The 21701-nt window shown below is 40.7% G+C and overlaps 1 protein-coding gene across 1 annotated transcript in view; it reads right to left on the reverse strand.

Moving 5' to 3' along the window:
* The window catches only part of LOC133535506 (kinesin-like protein KIF26B), a 123212-nt gene that overhangs the window by 99886 nt on the left and 1625 nt on the right, over nt 1-21701 (reverse strand). Inside the window, exon 2 of the mRNA XM_061875397.1 lies at nt 19296-19814. Coding sequence (XP_061731381.1) covers nt 19296-19814 — 519 coding nt within the window. The remainder of the gene's footprint in view (nt 1-19295; nt 19815-21701) is intronic.

Raw genomic sequence — 21701 nt, forward strand, 5'->3', positions numbered from 1 at the left:
ATTTATTTTAAATCCAATTTTAAAAATGATGAATTGATTTAAAAACGAGATGATTAAGATTGTAATGTAAAACCCCAAAAATGTGCACCCCTACTACCTTATTTATTTTGCTACAACAAAATGTGACAAACTTATGTGGCAACAATCAATATACGTTTGCACACTAATCCTATTGTTTCTCTGTTTTATTCTTCTCTTTTGGTAAAACAGAAAAAAAAATCCCAAAAGTGCACTCATTCGTCTTCATTATGATCTAAACTGTAAATCCCAAACATTACCTCCCTTGCCTGTCTCTTAGATTTATTGTAGTCTTCCATCTATTTCAAACCACAGGCCACACAAGAGTCAAACGACAGAATGTGGCCAGAAATTCAGGGATGGTATGGGGATAGAGAGTAAGTGCGTGTGTGTGTGTGCGTGTGCGTGCGTGTGTGTGCGTGCGTGCGTGCGTGTGTGTGTGTGCTATTATCAAGGGAAAACACATGCGATCCGTAAAGCAATCCTAAATCTTTGCTGCAGTTGAGTAGAAGTAAGGAGACAGTTTGACCGAAGATACATTGAAAAGTACATAAGTGGGAGAATGAAAAAGGATGTTTTTGTTCATTGGAGTTAGTGAAAAGACACAGGGCATGATCGATTAAAGGTTTGCGTGAATTTAATCACGTGCAAACTTGACAGCTCTGATCTACAAACTTGTATACTTGAGTGAGCAAAATCAGAAACGCAATACATTTGGCGTGTCTGTTTTCATGAATGGGGAGAACTTATGTTGATTTCGAGATTTGGCCACAATACTGGGAGCATAAGCTGCAAATATAACACAATGTAATTTATCAGTGTTGAAACTGTTCTGCGGCCGCTATTTTGCATCCCTATTTAGTATGTCTGTCACAGTTAAACAGATGGCAATGAGAAAGGCAATAATCGCTCTGCAAAGACTGCTAGACAGGCAATACTTTGTCCTATGTGTATGTCTGTGTCAACATATTTGATCAGTCATGAATAAAACATAATAGACATGTCGTCTTCAGAAATATAATGATATAGCTGCTGGATTTAAGGGACTGATTCAAACAGATTCAGTTGATGTGTTCTGGTGTCTGTGGTGTGTTTTTTTTTAATCAAAATACTTATATGAAAAAACGTCTTGCAATATGCATTTTCTTGCAATTCGATCATTCGAGACGCGTCAATACGCTGCGGTGCTGTGCCTCTGTGTGCTAGAAATAGCTTCGTTTGTATAGATTGCGATTCTGTATTGCAGAAAAAGTGATACAGATTATGGATGTGAGGTTTTTTTTCAACAACTTTGCAAAACCCCACATGTTGCAGAGCATGATAACATGAATGTGGAGGGAAAAAAGTGTTTCCATGGTGAAGCCGCTAAATACAAGCAAAAAACAAATTCAAGTAGGGCGGTCTGCACCAGTCTGCACCAGTTAAACAATTAATTCTTCAGAGTCTCAGTAGGAAATTAGCTATTTAGCTACAATCTGGTGCAGAACATATATTTTTTTTATTTTAATGTCTCTTTGCATTGTCCATTCAAATCAAGACTAAACTAACTAACATGCGACACGCCCACTAATAGTACACAGCAATTACTAATTTGCACATTCAGTTTTGACGTCTTGTTTGGTTCTTTGTAGATCAGGCCAAAAGAGACACATAAAACCCAAGGACAGAACCCAAGACACTGCAAATTTGTTTTCAATGTCTTTGTGTTGTCAGTGGAGACAGAAACAGACATTAACATATTTGAGTGCAACACAGACAGAGACACAACAATTTCATTGTACAATGGTACTTCAGGATACAAGTTTAACTGGTTCCTGCTTGTTTGTGAAACCGCATCACCTATTGAAATTAATTTGAAGAAATCTAATCAGTGGTCGACCCTATAAAACACCACGCTTTTAACCTGTACCACGCTTTTTAAAAAGAAAAACTTTTAGTTAAAAAAAGAATACTACATCAAAAACAATCAACAGCTACTGTACTGAAGTAAAGTAATAATCATTTACAGGCTTTATTTGGAGAGCAAAGTTCTATGATATTTAGTCCGAGTTGCTGTTCCATGGGCTTCACGGTGGCAGAGGGGTTAGTGCGTCTGCCTCACAATACGAAGTTCCTGCCGTCCTGGGTTCAAATCCAGGCTCGGGATCTTTCTGTGTGGAGTTTGCATGTTCTCCCCGTGAATGCGTGGGTTCCCTCCGGGTACTCCGGCTTCCTCCCACTTCCAAAGACATGCGCCTGGGGATAGGTTGATTGGCAACACTAAATTGGCCCTAGTGTGTGAATGTGAGTGTGAATGTTGTCTGTCTATCTGTGTTGGCCCTGCGATGAGGTGGCGACTTGTCCAGGGTGTACCCTGCCCTCCGCCCGATTGTAGCTGGGATAGGTGCCAGCGCCCCCCGCGACCCCGAAAGGGAATAAGCGGTAGAAAATGGATGGATGGATTGCTGTTCCATCAAACACACTGTCAGCAGCTTCTCCATATTTTCATGGATAAATGTTATATTATTTAAACACCCTTGGTTGGCGTTAGACTACTCCTGCTTTAGTAGGGTGTAGATTAGCAGTGCTGCGCCACGCTCGGTTAAATCTTTTGGAGATTTCTTTAATTCAGTGGATATCATCTGCTTCTTCTCACTAATGTTTGTCCTTCGCACTGACTTCATTCATTCCCATGACTGAAAAACAAAGTTATGTCACTCTCTTGATGTAAAATAAACCTAGCGAGTAAAACACGGTGCTCTCACGGGGTTGACTGTGTTATTTGTTACGGCAACTAGTGGTTCGGCGGCTCATAATACAAATTTTTGCTCGCAACCTAAAGCAGAACAATTGGCCAATAGACGGCTTTATTAGGGCGGCATGGCTCGGTTGATAGAGTGGCTGTGCCAGAAACTTGAGGGTTCCAGGTATTATCTCCGCTTTTGTCATCCTAGTCACTGCCATTGTGTCCCTGGGCAAGACACTTTACCCACCTGCTCCGAGTGCCACCCACACTGGTTTAAATGTAACTTAAAGATGGAGATTTCACCATGTAAAGCGCTTTGAGTCTCTAATGAAAAGCGCTAATAAAAATATAATTAATTTCACTTAACATCCCAAAAAACTTGTAAGCTGGTCGACTAGCATCTCGAGGTACCTCTGCATTTTAAAAGGGATAATATGCAACATTAATTCAATATAGAGCAGTTTTTTTTTTTGCGGGTCTCCACAGTATACAGTATTTAAGGCACTGTTGTACAGTATATACCAGTGGTTCTCAACCTTTTTTCAGTGATGTAGCCCCTGTGAAAAATGTTTTAACTCAAGTATCCCCTAATCAGAGCAAAGCATTTTTGGTTGAAAAAAAGAGATAAAGAAGTAAAATACAGCTCTATGCTATCAGTTTCTGATTTATTAAATTGTATAACAGTGCAAAAATATTGCTCATTTGTAATGGTCCTTCTTGAACTATTTGGGAAAAAAAAGATATAAAAATAACTAAAAACTTGTTGAAAAATAAACAAGTAATTCAATTATAAATAAAGATTTCTACACATAGTAGTAATCATCAACTTAAAGTGCCCCCTTCGGAGATTGTAATAGAGATCCATCTGGATTCATGAACTTAATTCTAAACATTTCTTCACAAAAAAAAAATCTTTAACATCAATATTCATGGAACATGTCCACAAAAAATCTAGCTGTCAACACTGAATATTGCATTGTTGTATTTCTTTTCACTGTTTATGAACTTACATTCATATTTTGTTGAAGTTTTATTCAATAAATATATTTATAAAGGATTTTTGAATTGTTGCTTTTTTTAGAATATTTTTTTTTAAATCTCACTTACCCCTTGGCATGCCTTCAAGTACCCCCGAAGTACGCGTACCCCCATTTGAGAACCACTGGTATATACAATTGGATTACAATTGCACACTCCAACACAGACATGGCTGTATGCTAATAGAACATGTCTGTGTTACTATTGTTTAGGATAGACAATATTTGGCCTCCCATTGTTGTTACACACCTTTCATGTCTTGAAAATAAACGTAACTCGTCATTTGCAAAGTTGTGTACAACACTGAACGCTATACTAAACTGTGAAGTTCGCAAGAAGCTAGTGCTATTGCAACATTAGAGATGTCTTTGCTGGTCCAACATTATTACCGATAGGTTGTCATAGCAATAACACAATTCTGTATTCCGTATTACAAGGACTTAAAAAAAAATACTTTAAATTGTCAACCAAAAAACTGTCAATTTTCCATACATGTAAAACAGATAAAGCCTGATCTACTAAGATCCAAATACCACATGTTAAACAGCACGTGCAAACTATAAAATTGTGTGTATACTACTAGTGGGCGTGTTCTGCGTGATCAATTGAAAAGTCAATCACTATGTGTCCTTCACATTAATGTTGCTGTGCCCTCAACCCGTGTGTGATGTTGATTAACTAACGGCACCTATCAACTTGACCACATTTTCTGCAAAAGAGAATCACACTCTTGAGACAACAGAAACTATTTTTAGCGCAGAAACAGCAGTGCAATCATGCGCCTGAAATGATCCAAACGCAAGAAAAGGTTTATTGAAAGACGTCTTTTCATACAAGAGGTTTTTCATTACATCCATCAATCCATTTTCTACCGCTTGTCCCTTTTGGGGTTGCGGGGGGCGTCGCTGGAGCCTATCTCAGCTGCATTCGGGCGGTAGGCGGTGTACACCCTGGACAAGTCGCAGACAACATTCACACTCACATTAACACACTATGGCCAATTTACTGTTGCTAATCAACTTATCCCCCGATGCATGTCTTTGGAGGTGGGAGGAAGCCGGAGTACCCGGAGGGAACCCACACAGTCACGGGGAGAACATGTAAACTCCACACAGAAAGATGTTTTCTAAATAAGAAAATGAACAGCATTTGACAAAAAAAAAACAGAAGCAGACACCAAAACGGTGTAATCAAATTTGTTTTAATCAACCTCTTATGTCAGGGCTATTCAACTACACAATGAAGAGGGCCAAAGTTTCCGGGGCCCAAGGTCTCAGGGGCCAGACATCAACATTTGGATGTTTCTTTACAAAGTGCCTCCGCAGGTTATATTCCTTTGAGACTGTGTTTACTTATTTATAAAGTAAACAGATCAGCTTTCTTCACACTGCACTGTCAATACATTTATTATTCTGCCCTCTCTTCTTGTTTCCAGCGTGTGCAGCTAGACAGACAGTTCACAACATGAAGAAACATTTTGTTGATGATTGATTTTCATTCTTTTAAATTGTTTTTCTTCCTCAGTTTTATTTCCTTCCTTTTTTAGGTTTGTAAGACTAAAAATTTAAACATTACAAAAGTATAATATACATTGTGTATTTTACATAAATAAAATAGAAGATATCCTGTTCATACACACAACAAATACGTGTGGTTTAACACAATTAAACCTATGGTTTATTGCCCTCTACTGGTCAAATTTAGCACTAAATGTATAACACTAGTTCTGATCGTCAAAGTTAAACAGCCAAAAACAACACAACCACGAATACAAAATATATCAAAAAGTCAGCTATTTCAATACATTTATATTTTTGTCCGGCCGCTGTTAAGTCAGATTTTTTAGATTTATTTAGATTTTTTTCATGGTCGAGAGTGCCATCTTGTTCTACTCTGATTGATTGGTTGATTGATTGATTGATTGATTGATTGATTGATTGATTGTTTGATTGATTGATTGAAACTTTTATTAGTAGGCTGCACAGTTCAGTACAAATTCCATACAATTGACCACAAAATGGTAACACCCGAATAAGTTTTTCAACTTGTTTAAGTCGTGGTCCACGTTAATCAATTCAACCCCTGCTGTATTTTATTGTAACATACATGCTTTGCTGTTGGCTTCTGCGGGGTGGCGAGAGTACAGCTTGCATTAGCAACCCTGTTTTGAATGGTTTCATAAAGCCTATTTGGGTGTTGTTCGGCGGGCCAAATTAAATGCTTCGGCAGGCCAGATGTGGCCTGCGGGCCGCCAGTTGAATAGGGCAGCCTTTGGTCATACAGCAGCAATAACATTCTAAATAGATATTGCTGATTAGACATGTCTAATATTTTTTATATATGACAGCCCAAATATGTTGAGACACACACGGTCGGAAGATTTTCTGTCCATCGTCCGTCTTAGTGCTTTGCTCACAACCGTGTGTGTAACTTCACAAGACCTTAGGGTCTTTTTAACCTGTCCCACACAGGTTTTTGCTTTACATTGTATACTATTCTTTTTTTCTCTCTCTCTTTCTGTGTATGAAAATAAAAACATAATACAACTATCTCAGTTTGTACATACTTTTCAGATGTGCTAAATAAAAATGTGAGATTGCGCCCACAGAACAGTGATCAGCATTGATAAATCCCATTGTGCGTGCTGAATGATTATATTTGCATCTCCTCCTCCCAGTATTGTGGGCGTTCTGATGATCAGCATATATTTTGAACATTCATAAAGACAGGCACGCTAATGAATTGCACACAAGCTCTGATATCAAGTTTGCAAGTGTTTTAATACACGCAAACCTTTACTACAGTAGATCAGGCCCTTAATTTAGCATCCAAATATTCATACTATTGCTTTAACACTTCCTCATCCATCCATCCATTTTCTACCGCTTGTCCCTCTCGGAGTGACGGGGGTGCTGGACCTCATTGCAGGGCCAACACATTCAGACAGAAAACATTCGTCGTCCTTAATTTTTTTTAACTTTTGATTCTGGCACTTAAAGGACAGGTTAAAAACTATGAACATTATTCCCTAATAGAAATGCGCGGTTAGCGGTCTGATCCGCGGAGTCTGCGGATAAACCGCGGGTCTGGCGGTTGACATGACGAAAAAATTAATTATAATTAGATTCGGGCGGGTGGCGGTTGAACCATCCGGAAATATTTGATATGCATGGTTCAGGGATTGGTATCCTTTGCCATTCAAAGTGCCAATTAAGACCCGTGTCGTAAAGCGAAGAAGACAATGAGAGACGCTATTGTTCTCCTGAATGACTGCCGGTAGTCACCCAGTTAATAAGTATTAGGACGTGCTATGAAGCCATTGGCTTTGTCGCCTACTACAACATGTACGATCTGCTTGTCAGTCCAGCATCATGTTGTGTGTGGCTTCCGCGGCAACACGCACACGACTGCAAGGCATACTGGGTGACACAGAGTACACTAATGGTTGTGATATAAACAATTTTAACACTCTTAGTAATATGCGCCACGCTGTGAAGCCACACCAATTAAGAACGACAAACACATTTCGGGAGAACATCCTCACAGTAACACAACATAAACGCAACACAACAAATACCCATAATCCTTTGTATTCATGACACTCCTGACTATTTTATACACACCGCTAGCAGCAAACCCTGTGCGTCTGTAAGGTGAGCGGGGTTGGGGCGCGGGGGTGTAAAATATATTCAGGTAGTGTAACGGATACAAAGGATTATGGGTATTTGTTGTGTTGCGATTATGTTGTGTTACTGTGAGGATGTTCTCCCGAAATGTGTTTGTCAATCTTGTTGGGTGTGGCTTCACAGCGTGGCGCATATTAGTAAGTGTTAAACTTGTTTATATCACAACCATCAGTGTACTCTGTATCACCCAGTATGCCTTTCAATCTTGAACGTGTAATTGCGCAAGCTGCACTTAACATATTGCCGGACCAACAATCGGTTCATACATGTTGTTGAAGGTGTTTAAGGCAATGGATAGTCGCGGGAACGTTAGCGGCTCCAACTGTCATCATTACTCTGTGAAACAGGGTTAAATAGCTCTGTGAGTGGTAAAGGCGGACAATCTCTGATGTATTTCAGCGGGCGGTTGGCGGGTGGGTACGGTACTGACAAAATGTTGGTTCGGGTGAACGACGGGTGGATGACGACTTTGGAGATGCGGATGCGGATAATATAATTGCCTATCCGCGCATCTCTATTCCCTAATGTGTTTTTTTCTGCCCATAAAAACTCCCTCAGCGTCTTTTTGTAGATTCTTCAATATTGTAAGCGGTCCTTATAATTCATAAACCGTCTTTCGATCATCTATGTGGCAGCACCCCCCTGCCATAGTTTGCCGTCTCTCAGAGGTGAGTGTAAACGCGGGTGATTTATTATCCTGTTCTTTTTCTCTCCTCCCGCTGAACCACCATAACTGTCATAATTTACAGCTGAAACATTGACATTGCACACCGCCCAGCAGCAGGGACACTATCTCTAACAAAGACGTGCACCTGCAGGAACCACATGCTCATTGACTGTATCAAAACACAATATACTCCTACAACGCCTTATTAGGTACACCTGCACAATCAAATGAGATACAGTAAACACTGTACTCATAGAGTTAAATTTTACATTTAGATTTTTATAAATGTGCATTTCGTTTATATAAGCTAAAAACTACCTTGAGTCAAAGTCATTTGAAGCTTTATAATAGTATTTTTGTAAAGGCCTGAAATGCATTGCACATTTGCCCATCCTCTGCCACGACTCGTCAGCAGTTTCACAGTCTTTTCCTGGGGTATATGAGCAAAACATATAATTAAAAAGTAGACTGATCTCTGAAAAGTTAGTTCCCTCGCCAACAACAGTCTGGATGTAGCGGTCGTCATTGGTCACTAATAGAGATGAAGGTAAATATTTATAGTTAACGACCACTGTGTCTGCTGCATCAGGAGACACTGCCCTTTAGCGTTTTAGAAGAGAATTGCAAATCACATGTTCAAGAGCATGACGACAGTACATCATGACGCCATCAGAAAGCTGTGCATAGAGCGGACGCTGTAGCATAGGGGAACATTAAGACTGTGTGCGCAATTGACAAGTGCAAAGGTGATGCAGACAGATCTATTTCAATGAGGTTTTTGCATGTACTATTTGCTTTCCCCATCTGTCATGCTCCAACCCTTAGTGTATTGCTATATTGTGGATCATGCAACACACAACTATAATATTTGCCACCTCTTCTGAGCAATATAAAGTGGAAGCGCTCCTCCAGTGTGATCGACAACGGAACTCACTTTTTAGCATGCCGAAAGTGTGCTCTGGGAGACACCGGCACAGACTGCAATGGTGCTCTAGAATGATGTAGACACAAGAAAATGTAGTGCCGCAAAAAGTTTTGTCATGTAAGAGATAATTTGATTAATATTGGTGTCTGGTTACATCAAATCAGCCCTTCAGTCATCCATCAGCTCAAGATGGAATTCCTGGACAGACAATATGTCTGATATTTCTATTTCTGTCAGTCCATATACAGTGGGGCAAAAAAAGTATTTAGTCAGCCACCGATTGTGCAAGTTCTCCCACTTAAAATGATGACAGAGGTCTGTAATTTTCATCATAGGTACACTTCAACTGTGAGAGACAGAATGTGGTAAAAAAAATCCAGAAATTCACATTGTAGGAATTTTAAAGAATTTATTTGTAAATTCTGGTGGAAAATAAGTATTTGGTCAACCATTCAAAGCTCTCACTGATGGAAGGAGGTTTTGGCTCAAAATCTCACGATACATGGACCCATTCATTATTTCCTTAACACGGATCAATCGTCCTGTCCCTTTAGCAGAAAAACAGCCCCAAAGCATGATGTTTCCACCCCCATGTTTCACAGTAGGTGTGGTGTTCTTGGGATGCAACTCAGTATTCTTCTTCCTCCAAAAACGACGAGTTGAGTTAAGACCAAAATGGATACATGGATGATAAAGCAGAGGATTGGGAGAATGTCATGTGGTCAGATGAAACCAAAATAAACTTTTTGGTATTAACTCAACTCGTCGTGTTTGGAGGAAGAAAATATTTAGTTGCATCTCAAGAACACCACACCTACTGTGAAGCATGGGGGTGGAAACATCATGCTTTGGGGCTGTTTTTCTGCTAAGGGGACAGGACGATTGATCCGTGTTAAGGAGACAGTGAATGGAGACATGTATCATGAGATTTTGAGCCAAAACCTCCTTCCATCAGGGAGAGCTTTGAATGGTTGACCAAATACTTATTTTCCACCATAATTTACAAATAAATTCTTTAAAATTCCTACAATATGAATTCCTGGATTTTTTTTCACATTCTGTCTCTCACAGTTGAAGTGTACCTATGATGAAAATTACAGACCTCTGTCATCATTTTAAGTGGGAGAACTTGCACAATCGGTGGCTGTCTAAATACTTTTTTGCCCCACTGTATGTTGACATGTGCATGAAGGATGGTCTCTCTTCGGTGTCTGTCATTGCAAAACCCCTTATGATGTAGAGCATGATAACATGAATGTTGGAGGGAAACAAGTGAACCAGTTTTGCACTTGTTATTCATTCTACACACAGCGTCAGTAGGAAATTTGTTATTTAGCTACAATCTGGTGCAGAACATATCTGTCTTTGATCCTAATGTCTCTGTGCATTGTCCCTTCAAATAAAGACTAAACTAACATGCAGCACACCCACTAATAGTGCACAGAATTTTCTAATTTGCACATGCGGTTTTGCACGGGCAAATTAGCCACAGTCTTTCTATCCGTGTTGGGCCTGCGAAGAGGTTGTGACGGAAAATGGATGGATGGATGGATGGATTATCGCCCTTAGCCAGTTGGCACGTACCTTCCAGACGTGTTAAACATTGACACAAACAGACGCAAACAGTTTCAGTCTTGATGAATCACGTTGCAAGTGCTAAATGATAATATTTGCATCTCTTTCTCCCAGTATTGTAGGTGTTCTGATAATCAGCATATATGTTTTATTACATACAACCGTTTAGTCTGCACAGAAGGCAGCATTGTGTACCACACAACCTGAGGGCAATAAAGTTGTTATATTATGTGGGTAAAGTTATTTATAAGTTGAAATACGACAAAATATAATTTCAATAATTTGACAAACATTTTTTTATTATAACAAGAAAAAAATATAATAAGAACTTAATGAAAATGAAGTTATTAAGTCACTATATTATTATTTTTTAAAAGCTAGAAATGTACAGTATGATAATAAACAGTCCAAATGTGTTCAAATAAATAATGGTGCGTAACATTGAAAGATATTACACAATCAATAGGACGATCCCTAGAGAGAGGTTGTTTTGAGTTTATGTAAAAGTTTTGATATTTACTTGTCAAGCTTTTTATTCTTGTCTTATATGAAAATTATGTGTTTTAACTTTTTTTTATTCTTCTTAAAAAACAACAATATTACTTTGTACTTAAACTATTAACAACCATCAGACTTCATGACAAGCCACCATAGATACATATATTTCTGACCAAGTTGTGTAGCGATTGCATAAAGCCAATTTTTAGATTACAACCTCATTCAAATCCTGCACGGCCTAACAGCTGAACAACTATGGGAATCTGCAGCAGCGACGATATAATTAATACGGAGCAGCCAAAGTTTGAGGAAGACAAGATAAATAGGCATAAGAAATAAGTGAAGAGAGAAAGCCTGTGTGTGTGTGGTGTGTGTTCGTGCGTGCGTGTGGGTGTGTGTGTGTAAAACGAGATGGTACCTGGGGTGTGTGACATAGAGTCCCTCGAGTTCTAATTATCACGGTATGAATTATTACATCTGTAGAACACGTTTGCATGGCCACACACACACCCACACACACGTGCACACACACCCACGCACACACACACACACACACACACACCTCAGGATTTCCCCTGGAGTCTCTCTACCATACACCTCTGGACCACTCATCACTGCAGGCATTCTCCCCTTCTTCTTCTTCCTCCTTTAGTTCTCTTCCTGTCTCCACCAAAACACTTTTGTCTTTACAGGCAAAATAGGAGACATTTTGTATCTCATAGATGGCTTCGAAAAGTCATCCTCATAAGGTGTTCTGGGATCTTGTTTACACACAAGGTGGAAAATTGTATTTTAAAAGAGTCAGAGATTTACATATGAAACACATTTTGTAACTCTTTCAAGAGTTTTTGTTGGTTAGATTGTGCACATGTACATAATAAATTGTCTGGTCAGTGTAGATTTGTATTAGTTACTTTCTATATAATACTGCATTATGAATTGCAGTTTTTGATGTTACAGTCCTCTTGCATTGGTTCTCAATAAAGGCGTGGGTGTACCTAATGAAGTGACCAGTAAATGTCTTTGAAATAAAAGGAGGGTAGAGAAAGAGACGACACAACTTATAGATGACAAGCACATTATCACCTCTTGTCAGTTAATTAATTTGTAATCCCAAATGTAAACACATTAGATGTCGCTCTTCTTCACATGTCTAATGTTGTATCAGACTCCCCACATGTCATTATTTTACCGCAAACCAGCGCAAATATACAGCTCAGCTATAATAGCAGCTCTTACGGTAAATGTTTTCTACGACCAAGTTTTCATATTATTATTGTCAAAATATTTGGCAATTTTCATAGACTGTTTCGGTTATCGTCCATTTGGCCACGTATCATTCCCTTAAACGAGTGTCCAAACAAAGAACCGACATCTATGTTATGCATGTTTGGTTTGCCTGTTAACGAGGAACTGCACTTTTTTTGTAATTTTGCCTATCGTTCACAATCATTATGAAAGACATGACGACAGATTGATTTTTAAATGCATTCTAAATATTAAATATATTAGATGACCATGGCCATGGAGGAAGTGGTGGCTGTCCAGAGTCGGGTCCCGGGGTGGACCGCTCGCCTGTGCGTCGGTTGTGGACATGTCTGCGCTGCTGAACCATCTCTGCTCGGGATGGTGTCCTGCTGGTCCCACTATGGACTGGACTCTCACTATTACGTTAGATCCACTATGGACTGGACTTTCACAATATTATGCTAGACCCACTCGACGTCCATTGCATCCGGTCTCCCCTGGGGGGGGGGGGGGCTGTCACCTACATCTGCGGTCCTCTCCAAGGTTTCTCATAGTCATTCACATTGACATCCCAATGGGTTTTGAGTTTTTCTTTGCCCTTATGTGGGATCTGAACCAAGGATGTCGTGGCTTGTGCAGCCCTTTGAGACACTTGTGATTTAGGGCTATACAAACATTGATTGACATTGATTATATGAAAGGTCGCTTACAATGGAGCCTATGTGCGCCGTTCAATGCTGCCTATAGAGCCTTTAAAACCATCCAAACATCTCCATTAGGGTTTTGTACACATGATGTAAGTATATTAGTAATGTAGTAACCGGCACATTTATAATATGACCTTTAATATTTATTATGTACTGTGATAATTTTAAGCATACGCGGCGCATTAATTGAAAAAACGCATCACATTTTTTTCTTCATCACTGATTTCTGCTCACAGCAGACTTTGTGAGAGCCAACAAACATAATAAAACATCACTTACTGTATAAGGTCTGCTGTCATTAGGATGCCAACTGCTAGGATGTTCATATATTCCCATTTAGATGAAAAATGTCTCATAATCCTCGCAAGGAAACGGAGTTGGGGGGAAAAAACTTTTCGTGTCATCCTCGCCAGTTCCAGGTCCTATATGGCGGTCAAAGTGTCCCAACTTGTTGGATTATATCCTCAGCCATCTACTGTCCAGGTGAGAAGCATAATTTATGATCCACGATAAACTTAGAGTGAGCAGGGAAGGGAGGAAACAGCAGACCACTCGATGACGTAAACATAGGGAGACACGGAAGTGATTACGTCGCCACTATAAAAAGTCTATGTCTCCTGGCTGGCCTGGGAACGCCTCGGGGTCCCCCGGGAGGAGTTAGACGAAGTGGCTGGGGAGAGGGAAGCCTGGGCTTCCCTGCTTAGGCTGCTGCCCCCCCGACCCGACCTCGGATAACCGGAAGAAGATGGATGGATGGATATAAAAAGTTAGTCTGCGTTAGCGTGTATAATGACAATATCACTAATACTTGGTTAAGATGTAAGTCACAAAATGTAAATGGAGTATTGTTATTTATTAGATTTTATAGAGGAGCTCCCATTAGCTCAACTGTAAGCTGACTTTTTTTAACAGTTATTTTGTATTTAGAATGCATGAAAAAGAAGATCCATCCGTCATGTCTTACATAATGATGTAAAACTCCCCCCTAAAAAGTGCTTTTCCCCTTTAAGCTAATGTAAGTCCGCACTGCAGGTCAATTCAGATTTTTTTTTAACAATTTTTTTATGTCAATGTAAACACCCCCCCACCCACCCACCCATTTTCTGCCGCTTATTCCCGTTCGGGGTCGCGGGGGGCGCTGGCGCCTATCTCAGCTACAATCGGGCGGAAGGCGGGGTACACCCTGGACAAGTCGCCACCTCATCGCAGGGCCAACACAGATAGACAGACAACATTCACACTCACATTCACACACTAGGGCCAATTTTAGTGTTGCCAATCAACCTATCCCCAGGTGCATGTCTTTGGAAGTGGGAGGAAGCCGGAGTACCCGGAGGGAACCCACGCATTCACGGGGAGAACATGCAAACTCCACACAGAAAGATCCCGAGCCTGGATTTGAACCCAGGACTGCAGCACCTTCGTATTGTGAGGCAGACGCACTAACCCCTCTGCCACCGTGAAGCCCTCAATGTAAACAGTACAATTCAAAATTTTTTGTAATCCAACCATGGCCTCTTTCGTATGTGGGTACAAATCAGATATGTATCCGATGTAACTGCAGTCTGAACAATCAGGTCGTGTTAATCACTCAAGTCATGTCATCCAACGGTAACAGTTATGTCACAATTCTTTGCCAAAACAGACAGCCGCTGAAGTAAATGGTGGACGAAGAAGCAGAGAACCGTCAGTGGCGAAAAAGATGATGTTTTAGAAAACTCACTACTTGCCACTACTTCTCTAGTCAGAGCGCTGACTCCCCCACCTCTTCCTGAGTGGCAATTAGGACACACCTGCCACTGGTTGCCTATCAGGATGCTTTGTATGCCAGGATCACTTTGCTTTGTACCTCAACGTACTGCTTCTCTTCCTTTAGCTTTCTGTTAGGGCTGGCCGATATGGACGAAAAATTATATCGCGATATATTTTTACATGAACTCGATATTCGATATATTTTCCGGTGAAGGTATACATATAAAGATATTTATTTTTGAGTGATATTCAGTGAAATTGAAGTGAATGACAACTGTACTGTAAACAGTCAGTGGCACTTTTATTAACCCAGTTAGTCAAGATGGGTTTAAGTAGCATAGAAATACATAACATAAATAAAATGGAAAAATATTATTTCTACATAAAATAAATAATGCAGCTGTGCAATGTATGAAAAATACATTTGCTGGTTCGATGACCCGCTCTATCTTGCCGCTGATTGGCCTGTCACTCATCATAGTAAACAAAAAAGTTAAAAAAGTTAAAGATAGATAGATAGTACTTTATTTATTCCGTCAGGAGAGTTCCTTCAGGAAAATTACAATTTTCAGCACAATCCCATTCAAGATCAGACAAACATTACAGGGAGACAGAACAGGATCGCTGATGGGTCTGCCGGCTTCCAGCGCCCCTTACAAAAAAGATGACATACAGGTAAACAAGGGGGGTGGGGGTGGGGGGTAAGAAAAAAATTGAAGATTAAAATAAAATTAAAAATTCGGTCTTAGCCTAGGCCCTGGAGTGGGGGTGCAGACTGAGACCAAGGGAAAAAAAAAAAAACACAACAACTCATAGCCATAGTACACATCCCTCTTCCATGTGTGTAAGAGGGAGACATCAAACATCAAAGAACACAGAGGACATTAAAGACATTAAAGCAGCAGATACAACCAGACACTTCTACATACAGCTATGAATAAAAAGTAAAATAAACATATCCACTGTGGTGGCCTCTGCGGTGTTCCACGCCATCGTCTGCTGGGGTGGAGGGAGCATGGCCAGAGACAGAAGCAGACCCAACAAGGCAACCAAGACAGCCGACTCCACTCTCGGCCAGTGTCCAGTCCGCATGGATGAGCGAGGATACGTCCAAGGTGACTGAGGTGTCCGACACCTGCTCACCCAGCCAAGACACCGCGAAGCCTCTCCGTCCCAGTAGCTCAGTGCTAGCTCCACAGTCCTGTCCCCTCATCCGCATCTCCTCCAGTACATCCAAACAGACTCTGGTGTAGCAGAGACCCTGCAGCTGGTCTCCATGGCCAAAAGGCTCCCGGGAGGCAGATCCGGAAGTCCACAAAAAAAGCACAACAGAGGTCACGAAAGTGCCACCCCTTGTCACACAGTCCCAAAGGGTCCCGGACCAAAATGCAAAAAAATATAATACCACATGAAAACAAGTACCAATGATTGTAACACACACTCTTGGTGTGTCGAAATTAGTCTCTGCATTTGACCCATCACCCTTGATCACCCCCTGGGAGGTGAGGGGAGCAGTGGGCAGCAGCGGTGCCACGCCCGGGAATCATTTTTGGTGATTTAACCCCCAATTCCAACCCTTGATACTGAGTGCCAAGCAGGAAAGGAATAAGTCCAATTTTTATAGTCTTTGGTATGACTCGGCCAGGATTTGAACTCACAACCTACCGATCTCAGGGCAGACACTCTAAGCCATGGGTGTCAAACTCTGGCCCGCGGGCCAAATTTGGCCCGCCATGTAATTTCATTTGGCCCTGGAGGCAATATCAAATTAACATTAGAGCTGGCCCGCCGGTATTATACAGAGGCGGTGCCGCTGTAACACCGCATTCACCGCTAATGCTCATACTTGCCAACCCTCCCGATTTTCCCGGGAGACTCCCGGAGTTCAGTGCCCCTCCCGAAAATCTCCCTGGGCAACCATTCTCGTGAATATCTCCCAATTTCCACCCGGACAACAATATTGGGGGCCGTGCCTTAAAGGCAATGCCTTTAACGTTCTCTACAACCTGTCGTCACGTCCGCTCATCCTCCATACAAACAGCGTGCCGGCCAAGCCTCATGATATAAGCAGCTTGTACACACTCATAAGTAAATGCAAAGCATACTTAGTCAACAGCTATCCAATCCAATCCACTTTATTTATATAGCACATTTAAACAACAATAACGTTTCCAAAGTGCTGCACAGCCATGTTAAAAACAATTGTAAAAAAATTTATAAATAAATAAAATTACATTAAAAAAAGTATATATATATATATAATGCTCCACCAATGACTGAATAAAAACAAAAAATAAATAAATATAAAACCAATAAAAACAATATAAAAACAAATATGATTAAAAACTATTTTAAAGGGTAAAATCAATTAAAACAGTAAAATAGAAATCAAAGTGTATAAAAAACACAGAGGACAACAGAGAACAGAGGACCACACAACTCCCGTAGTGTTAAAAGCCAAAGAATAAAAGTGGGTCTTAAGACGAGACTTAAAACACTCCACTGTGGAAGCAGTTTGAACATGGAGCGGCAGAGTGTTCCAGAGCCTAGGGCCGACCACAGAGAAGGCCCTGTCTCCCCTGATCTTAAGTCTGGTCTTGGGCACAACGAGCTGGAACTGGCTCTCGGACCTCAGAGCGCGCGCATGAATGTAAATTTGGATAAGGTCCGAGATATATTGAGGTGCCAGTCCATGTAAAGATTTAAAAACAAACAGCAATGTTTTAAAATCAATTCTAAAATGAACAGAGAGCCAGTGCAAACTCTGAAGAATTGGGGTTATATGCTGGCGTTTCCTGGCCCCTGTTAAAAGTCGTGCTGCCGCGTTCTGGACTAACTGCAACCGGGAGAGAGCTTTTTGGCTAATGCCAGCATAAAGTGCATTCCAGTAGTCCAGGCGACTTGAAATAAAAGCATGCACGACTTGTTCAAAAAGGTTAAAAGATAAAAACGGTTTAACCTTTACTAAAAGACGAAGGTGATAAAAACACGATTTTAAAACGCCATTGACTTGTTTGTCTAGTTTAAAATCGCTGTCTATAGTGACGCCAAGGCTGTACAGGTCACACTGAGGGTGGCCGTATAAACAACTTTAACACTGTTACAAATATGCACCACACTGTGAACCCACACCAAACAAGAATGACAAACACATTTCGGGAGAACATCCGCACCTTAACACAACAGAACAAATACCCAAAACCCCTTGCAGCACTAACTCTTCCGGGACGCTACAAAAGACACTACCACCTAAAAGGTTAATTTGTTCAACCTTGGCCCGCGGCTTTGTTCAGTTTTAAATTTTGGCCCTCTCTGTATTTGAGTTTGACACCCCTGCTCTAAGCACTAGGCCACTGAGTAGATCATGGATGTTTTTATACATGCAGGAAGTATTGGAAGAAGGAAGGGGAGGGGTTTAGTAGCCCATGAAGGGGGAGAAGAAGGAACACAACAAATAACGTAATTTTCAACGTGAAATAAATGATATCGATATTACGATATTTTCTTATTTCATATCTTGTTGGTGGAGCTCAGGATAGTATTTGAATGTTGTTTTTAATATTGTTGTGCAGCACTAAGGAAACATGTTGTTGTTTAAATGGGCTATATAAATAAAGTGGATTGGATTGGATTGGATGAAAATATATTGATATATCGGCCAGCCCTACTTTCTGTGTGAACAACATCGAACAACTCCACATTCATCTTCTTTCTTCCTTCCACGCTTTCTTATTGATAACTGCTGCAAAATAACCCACCATGGAGCCAACGAAAGTTGCTAATTGTAGCATGCTTGTGGAACTGTGTAGCCAGGACAGTGTGACGTGTTGTGCCGTATTGCACAATCTGATGATTGTCATCAGTTGATTGCATCAGTCGATGCTTTTCATTGCCGTCTTTGCCAACAACAGTTTTGATGAAGGTAAACGTGATGTTAAATGTTTATCCATCTAATTTGTGATTTATATGCCTTTCGCATTGTTCCTTAAGAACATTGGTTTGTGCTATCACTTTTGGGTGTCTGGAACGATTCCTTGGATTGACATTATTTTCTGAGGGAAACATTGTTTTGGTTTTCGTAGAATTTGGTTTTCGTAGAATTTGGTTTTGGTACCACTGTTTGGTTAAAATGAGGTCTTTGCTACAATAGATGCCAGGCCTCGATTAATCTTCACTTGAACAAATATTAGCCCTCAGGAACAAATAATTGATGGTGAGAGCAGAGAGCAGTGGGCATAGTCCCACCTTTTACATAACTATGTATACAGGTAAAGGCCTATTAAATAGATAGCTTTCTTTAAATAAATGCCTGTGAGGAAATAGGGTAAATGTAAAGTTATCCTACCTGGTATGGATATAGTGTGACTCCTCCATTAGTTCTATTTAGGTGTTGTAGGCCTGCTGTGTTGTTGCTGCTGTTTGCACTGCTATTCCCAGGACTGTTCATTGCACTCACTTGGGTCGCAGCTGCTTTTCCAGAACCGGGTGACCCGTTCCGTCTTTCCACCCCACCTCCAAGTCCCAATGAGCTGGGTTTGGACCCCGGTCGGAGCCCTGCACCATGACTTTGCTGGTTTGTGGGACTCTCGTGGCCTGTTGGAGGTGGTCCGTGACTGGGGGTGGGAGTCGGGGTCTGGCCTGGACTCGGGGAAGGCGACGGGGACGAGGAGTGAGTAGGTAGCGTAGCGGCGGCAGCTGACGAGGAAGAAGTTGGGAGGAACGGCGAAGGCCACTCCCGGGATCCAGATGCTCCTAAAGCTGCCTGGGAGGTATAGCGTCCAAAGAGGGGAGGCGGAGACGAGGAGGGAGACAAGTCCCATTGGTCCAGGGTGAGGACCATGCGCACGGCTTCTTGTTTAAGCTGGTTGAGGTGAGTGGCGCACACATCACAGCGGCTGTCGCGCTCATTCCATGCCCGCCGGGAGCTGTTGGGGACTTGTAGCTTATCATGGAGCAGGAGGGGGAAGGATGGATCCTGGGGGAGGAAGAGAGGAAAATACTTTTTTCAGCTTGTACGTCTGGCTGCAAAATAACACTCAGTAGTTACTTATTCAATTTCAATATAGCGTGATAGCCTGTATGCTTGTATACATAATGTTATACTTCTGTGTAACAAAACACTACACATTATACAGGAGGTCTGATTTGCTTGACCTTTGCCTTTATCGGGGCAAAAGGACTCATTTAATTTTACTCAAAAAGGTTCATTATGTCTTCTTATTCATATACTCTTTCAAATGTTCTTCTAATCAGACAATATTTTGGATATATTTAGATGGAATCTTTACCTGACATGTTTCGACTGTCATCTGCAGTCTTTTTCCGAGGGGTCACCTGACCACTGTGGGACGTGTTGCCTATCAGCTGTTCTTATAGATGTGGCCAACCAGGCAGACCTATCAAGTCTACCTGGTTGGCTGCCCTCTCCCCCCCACGCCACGCCTATAAGAACAACTGATAGGCAACAGCCACAGTGGTCAGGTGACCCTTCTGAAGAAGACTGCAGATGACCATCGAAAACATGTCAGGTAAAGATTCCATCTAAATATACCGAAAATATTGTCTGATTACAAAATCATTTTATTTTAGCTGAAAAGCTCAATGGGACAGCGGCCGTGCCAGCAACTTGCCATCGCTTCCGCCATCCTATAGTCACTTCAATCAATAGTGGTTAAGACAAAACAACACAGCATGATTGTAAACAGAAATATAAAAATATAAGTTCAATTCCATCTTTACAATGAGCTCTTTTCAAATCTTGTTGCTTTGTAAAACACTAATTAGTTTGTTTACATCATGTTTCCTTTGGACATAAAACACAAGAACCATGCGTTCCCAAGACCAAAATATCAACTGAATTTACATTTGAGCAGACAAATTTATTCAAAAAGGTATACATGAAGTGAACACATTTGCTGTAATTTTCCTAAAGCTAGCATAACACAACAGTATGAAATCAAAGTTCTCGCACCCTAGTTAACGTTTTATATTTTTTTAAGGAAAAAAATGTGCCATAAAAGTTGCTTTAAAAACTCTATGTACAGTATATGATGTTTAATCAGGATTTATCAAGAAGATGAAGTTCAAATAACGGCTAATGTTATGTGTTAGCATTAGCCGCTAACTAGCTAGCCAATTACGGGCAAAATAATATACCTGACGTCATTTGTTTTTCACAATTAATGTTTATCTTTTTATTTTACATGAACAGTTATGTGGTGTTGCCCAGGTTTTAACATTCTAATTTCAACTCTGTTAGCTTATCATATAACATTTTGATGTTATATGATACACACACACATCATAAATGAGATTGTTATTTAACCAGCACAAATGAAGCACAAACGAACAGCAGTGTTTTTTTAATATTTGCAATGACAAAGGGTGCCAGCTTCACACAGGTCAGTTGACACATTTTTGCTGTTGGGTTTTCTTGCGTAGCTTTTTGTGTATAATATCTGAATGGTTAAATTGTGTGTACAGCATTAATACATAAATGTATGGAATGTACATGTCATATACTTCCATACTAATTGGAGCCATTCACATTCTTCCTCTACATTTCAGCATTAATAAGAAAGCAGTGAATACACACACACACACACGCGCACACACACACACACACACACACGCACACACACACACACACACACACACACACACACACACACACACACAGACCTCTGCTCAGCCAGATTTATTGTAAATGTCACACACCAACATGACTCCTACAGTACTAAGACCACAGGCCAGTTATTTTCAACAATTAACATTGTGTGCACTGTCTCACACACACAAACTCTGAGTTCAACCAAGTCCACAAACAAAACTATAATATTTTTCTGTTACTCTGCATGTTGCT

This window comes from Nerophis ophidion, linkage group LG02 (genome assembly GCF_033978795.1).
Source record: "Nerophis ophidion isolate RoL-2023_Sa linkage group LG02, RoL_Noph_v1.0, whole genome shotgun sequence".
Classification (NCBI taxonomy): Eukaryota; Metazoa; Chordata; class Actinopteri; order Syngnathiformes; family Syngnathidae; genus Nerophis; species Nerophis ophidion.